This window comes from Panthera pardus, unplaced genomic scaffold (assembly GCF_024362965.1).
Source record: "Panthera pardus isolate Hobbes unplaced genomic scaffold, ASM2436296v1 HiC_scaffold_4, whole genome shotgun sequence".
Classification (NCBI taxonomy): Eukaryota; Metazoa; Chordata; class Mammalia; order Carnivora; family Felidae; genus Panthera; species Panthera pardus.
The window spans coordinates 6,185,407-6,190,478 of record NW_026526969.1 but is presented as its reverse complement, the minus strand read 5'-3'; the positions used below and the strand labels follow the sequence as shown (position 1 = coordinate 6,190,478).

At 58.3% G+C, this 5,072-nt stretch overlaps 1 protein-coding gene across 1 annotated transcript; it reads left to right on the top strand.

The window, feature by feature from the left end:
- Nucleotides 1-397: 397 nt before the first annotated feature.
- On the top strand, nucleotides 398-2,459 carry TMEM270 (transmembrane protein 270). Its single transcript, XM_019421574.2, has 3 exons — nucleotides 398-688; nucleotides 1,645-2,040; nucleotides 2,143-2,459. The coding sequence occupies exons 1-3, from the start codon at nucleotides 617-619 to the stop codon at nucleotides 2,380-2,382; spliced, it is 708 nt and encodes a 235-aa protein (XP_019277119.2). The 5' UTR covers nucleotides 398-616; the 3' UTR covers nucleotides 2,383-2,459.
- Nucleotides 2,460-5,072: the final 2,613 nt, after the last annotated feature.

The window sequence follows — 5,072 nt, the reverse complement described above, 5'->3', positions numbered from 1 at the left end:
TCTCCCAGAATTCTAAGCCTTTGATCCTAATCCCAGCCTCCTGCAAACTTCCAGGGATGCTCCAGGCAGCCTGTGGCCTCCTGGTTGCCCAGAGCGGGCTAGCTCAGCAAACTGTCCCCTTTCCTGCAGCCTCTGCCTCTCTCCTGAACCCTGGGGCCTTTAGGTCAGCACACCTTTCCTCCCCTGTCCTCCTCTAGCAGAGTCTCAGGTATCACGAGGGTCTGAGAGGAAAAGTCACAACCTCATTTTTCCTCTTTGTGACCAGGGTGGGGGTGGGGGAATGGGGAAGGAGCTTTTCCATCTGCCTCCAAATACTGTGTCACCTGTGGCCTTGGGGAATCAAGATTTCTATTTCCCAGGCCTTGAATACTTTGGGATTTCCAGGGATGTGGGCGGGCCAGATATGGAGTCTATGTCCCCAGGGCCGTCTCCAATCAGGAAGGGGACTGAGCATAGAAGAAAAGTACCCTGCTTTTTGTGCCCTGGAGAGGCAGGAGGCAGGTAAAAGGGGGTCTCTTGTGGCAACTGGGTCCCCACGGTAACTTGGCCCCCACCCTGCGGTATCTGTGAGGTCACCCTCCCTCTCCCAGCTGGACGAAGGGGAGAAGGGCCAGACATGGAGGCTGTTCCTCCTGTCAGATGCAGCCTCTTGGGGATTCTGCTGCTGGTGGTGAAGCTCTCGGTGCTGGTGAGTGGGGAATGGGGGTCACTGGGGGGGTCCACCCAGCCATCCACAGCCACCTCGGGGCTGTTGGAGCCCATGGGCCTGGCCCAACCTGTAGAACTGGGTGACTGCCCGCCTGCCTGGAGTAATCTGACAGCTCTCAGGAGCCCCATCCCTAAGCCACAGTGCCCACGGTGGGGCACATGGCCACCCCCAGATGGCTGTCTCCTGCATCGTCCCCTAGGGCTCCAGGTGGTCCTCTGGACAGTGGCACATGAGGTCCAGACAGAGGGGATTGGCGTTACTCAGGGCTGGGGGCTTTAGGGCTCTGACGAGGGACTGGCTGTTCAGCCCCAGGACTCAGGTGGAGCTTTCCCGTTTACAGACTCTTTCCCCACCCAAGCTCACTCTTTTCTCCCAGTGGATGGGAGACATCATATCCACCCTGTCACCCAGGACAGAAGCCTGGAGATCTTCTTGGGGCCCTCCCTCTCCTTCACCCCTCTCCATAGTGTGACAGTGATGCCCCTATGCCTCACATCTCTCTACCCCCTGGCTGCCCTCTGCCCCCCAGCTGCCCTCAACAGACAACTGGTGGGCAGGAAAGCCCAGGCGCTTGGGAGAAAAAACTGCCCAGGGTTCAAATCCTGCAGGATCAGAGGGCTGGGGGATGGTCACTCCTTATGTAATAATTAATAATAATAATAATAATAATAAATCAGCTTCCTTCAGTCTAGAGTATTGTTAATAATCACTTAAATCCAAGGGAAAGAAAATGAAAGATAATACGAAACGCCTTCCACAGTCCCCACCTGAGAGTGGAGTCCTTAGCGGCGGGCAGATGAGGATCATTCTTGTTGGGAAACTGAGGCCTCGACGGAAGGAGGCCCGGTAGCCCCACCCCCTACGGCAAAACCCGGGGCAGGCAGGGTCCCTGCCTCGGGTGGGTGACGATGGGCTTGCTCTCCCTGCTCCCGCAGCTGGTCCAGAACCGCATCTACCTCTACAATTTCCTGCTCCTGAAGATTGTCTTCTTCAACCGCTGGCTGTCGGGGCTGGCCCAGGAGGCCTGGGGGTCCTGCGGCCCCGAGGCCCACCCACCCCCCGGGCTTGCAGCCAGCCCCGTGGGCCGGGTGCTACGGGCCGGGCTGGCACCGATGGCAGTCCCCGTGTGGCTGGTGTGGGCCGGTGTGCTGGGCTGTGTGCGGGCCTCGGGCCTGGCCTGGAAGCAGCTAGGCCTGTCCGCGGCCACCTGCAGGGAGCTGCTTCTGTCGTGTCTACACAGCCTGACGCCGGTAGTGTTGCTGCTGTTGCTGCTGACCAGGAGGCTGTGCCAGAGGGCCCGTGGCCGCAGCGTGGTCTGGTTGCTCAGCAAGGTGGGCTGCTGAGGGCAGGCCTGGGGCACTGGGCAAGGCACTGGGGCGATGCCACCCTGCGAGCTCCTGGTGGCCAGCCGCCCATCCGCTTATCCCCTCCAGGCTCTGCTGGACAAGTGTGCGGTGCCCGAGCTCCTGGCTCTGCTGAAGCGTCTGTACTGGTGGGTGGAGAACGCAGCCGCGCCCACCTCCTGGCACCTGGCCTATCTCGTCGCCTGGACCACTTGCCTTGCCTCCCGCCTGCTGCAGGCTGCCTTTGAGCACACGGCCCAGCTGGCCCAGGCTCAGGAAATTGAGCCCCAGGAGGGCTCAGGGCCCGTGTCCGAGTCCCCCACTCCCTGAGCGCCCGGGCCCCGAGGCTGGGCCAGCCCTGTCAGAGCATGGGACCCCTGGAGAATTAAAGTGTGTCCCCATCTGCCTTTCTGGATCTGGTCTGGCCTTCTCGCTCCGTGCCCTTCTTTACTGGTGTGTGTGTGTGTGTGTGTGTGTGTGCGTGCACACGTGCACGCGTGCCCTAGGGCTGCCCCTCGGAAGGAAATCGCATTCTGTGGGCACCTGATATGTGCCAGATGACCCTCTCAGACACTTTATGTACATGATTTTGTTTAAATCTCATAACATCACAGGCATCAGGTTTGATTAGCTCAATTTTCCAGATGAGAAAATTGAGCCTCAGAAGGGTTGAACATTCCCAAGATTCCAGAGTAAGTCAGGGAAAGTTCCAGCAGTGGAACTAGATTTTTTTTGTTTTTCAGAACCTCTAACCTTCTCTAGGTCTGTGCCCCTGATTCTCAGGGCTTTAAGGGACATGAGTTGTTAGAGACTCTGGCCTCTGGGGGGTGCCAAGGCCTCACATTTCAGAGATTTAGAAAGTTCCTTTTGAGACGCAGTTCCTCCTGAGCCGGTCTGCAGCTAACCCATCCATTCATTTACACTCTTAGCCACTCAGTTTCCCACTCATCCATCCATCCATCCATCCATCCATCCATCCATCCATCCACCTATCCACCCATCTATCCAGCCAGCCAGCCAGCCAGCCAGCCATCCACCTATCCAGACATCTGCCCATCCATCCACCCATCCAACCATCTGTCCATCACATCCATCCATCCATCCATCCATCCATCCATCCATCCATCCATCCACCTATCCACCCATCTATCCATCCATCCAGCCAGTCAGCCAGCCATCAATCCAGACATCTGCCCATCCATCCACCATCCAACCATCTGTCCATCCATCCATCCATCCATCCATCCATCCATCCATGTGCCCATCTGCCCATCCATCCATCTATCCATCCGTCTGCCCACCCCCTCACCCATTCATTCCTTTGCCTGCTTACCCAACCACCTACCTACCATCCATCTACCACTCATCCACAAATCCATCCACAGATCCATCCATCTCCTCCAGGAAGAGGGAAACATCCCAAATCTCAGCCAATCTGAGCTGGGCAAGCTCAGGCTATAGTGGGTCAGACACCCACCCTGTCCTTAAGCCAGTGATTCTGTGAGAGGAGGGGAAAGGATGGTTTCGTGGGAGTTAGCAATCACCCTCCACTCACTCCCAAGCCCGAGGGTGGTGTGAGGGTGGGCAGACATTCCAGACAATTCTGTCCTATGTTCGCCTTCTGCGTTCTGGTTCCCAGGGAAATTAGGGCCAGATTCCTGCCCTGTCTCCCATATGAACCTGCAGGTGGCCCAGGGTAGGTGTGGGGGGAACTTCTGGGCCCTTTCCCTGAGTCTGAGGAGCAGGCTTGGCCTGCCCGTGGGGGGAGACATCTGAAGGGCTCCCATCTGGCCAGCGAGGCAGAACATCTGCTGGGAAGGGCCCTCGAGGCCTTGGTGCTGGAGTAAATGTGACTGGGATTCCAGAACACACGATGTGCAGGGAAAGCTGGGCGCTGAAGTGTGTGAATCACCGCTGAGGCTGGGGACTCGGGGGATGGGAAGGAGGCCCCAGGGCAGTCGTCTGGAGCTGCATGGGTCTTGAGCTGCCAGGGACCAAGGTGGTGCTTGACAGGACCGTGGCCTGTGGGGCTTGGGGTACTGGCAGCAAGGGAGGGGGGCAGGCGGAGCGGGGTCTCAGGGGCGAAAGGGGACAGGCAGGGCGGTGGGCTTGCACGTGGTGGGGGCAAGGAGGGGGGACGGGACAGAAGCCAGGAGGGGGGCTGGGCGATGGGCTGGAGGCCGGGACCAGCAGGCAGGCTTGCGTAGCCCTGGCCAGCGGCTACTGGCCAGACTGCATATGTAATACTAGTATTTTTCCTTTTACTAAATTAAAAAAAATTATTTTATGTTTATTTATTTTTGAGAGAGAGAGAGACAGACTGCAAGAGGGAGAGGGGTCAGAGAGAGAGGGAGGCACAGAATCCGACTTTGGCTCCAGGCTCTGAGCTGTCAGCACAGAGCCCGACGCGGGGCTTGAACCCACAAACTGTGAGATCGTGACCCGAGCCAAAGTCGGACGCTTAAACAACTGAGCCACCCAGGCGCCCCTCCTTCTAAACTTTTACAAAATCACCCACAATTCGGACGTGTTAAGGTAAAAATGCGTCCTTCCTCCCTGGTTCAAAACTTGAGAGAAAAAGGGCTCCTTTCTGGCCGTGAGTCGTTGCATCCACGCAAACCTGCACGTGTGCTCACACGACACATCTGTAGAGGGGTCTCTGGCAGGGACCCACCGAACCATGCACGTCGGTAGGTGACAGACTTTTCTGCCTTTGACGACCTGCCACGCACCCTGTCCCGAGGCGGTCCGCGTGGACGTCTTGTCCTTCCGAATGGCTGCACTGAGCTCTCAGGGCAGCTTCCAGTTCGGCCCTTCCCACCTTGGGGTTCTGGAGGGGGTGAGCCCTAGAGGAACGGCCTGGGGGCAGCGAGGGGTGCAGATGGGAGGTGGCCCCTGTCCCGGAGAGCTCCTCTCTGACTCTCCACCTGCCACATGCTCTGGTCTTGGGGTTGATGTCTCTGGGGCTCAAGGGACTGGGGCCGGGGCCGCTGGCCAAGGCTGGCAGAGGGCGAGGGCCT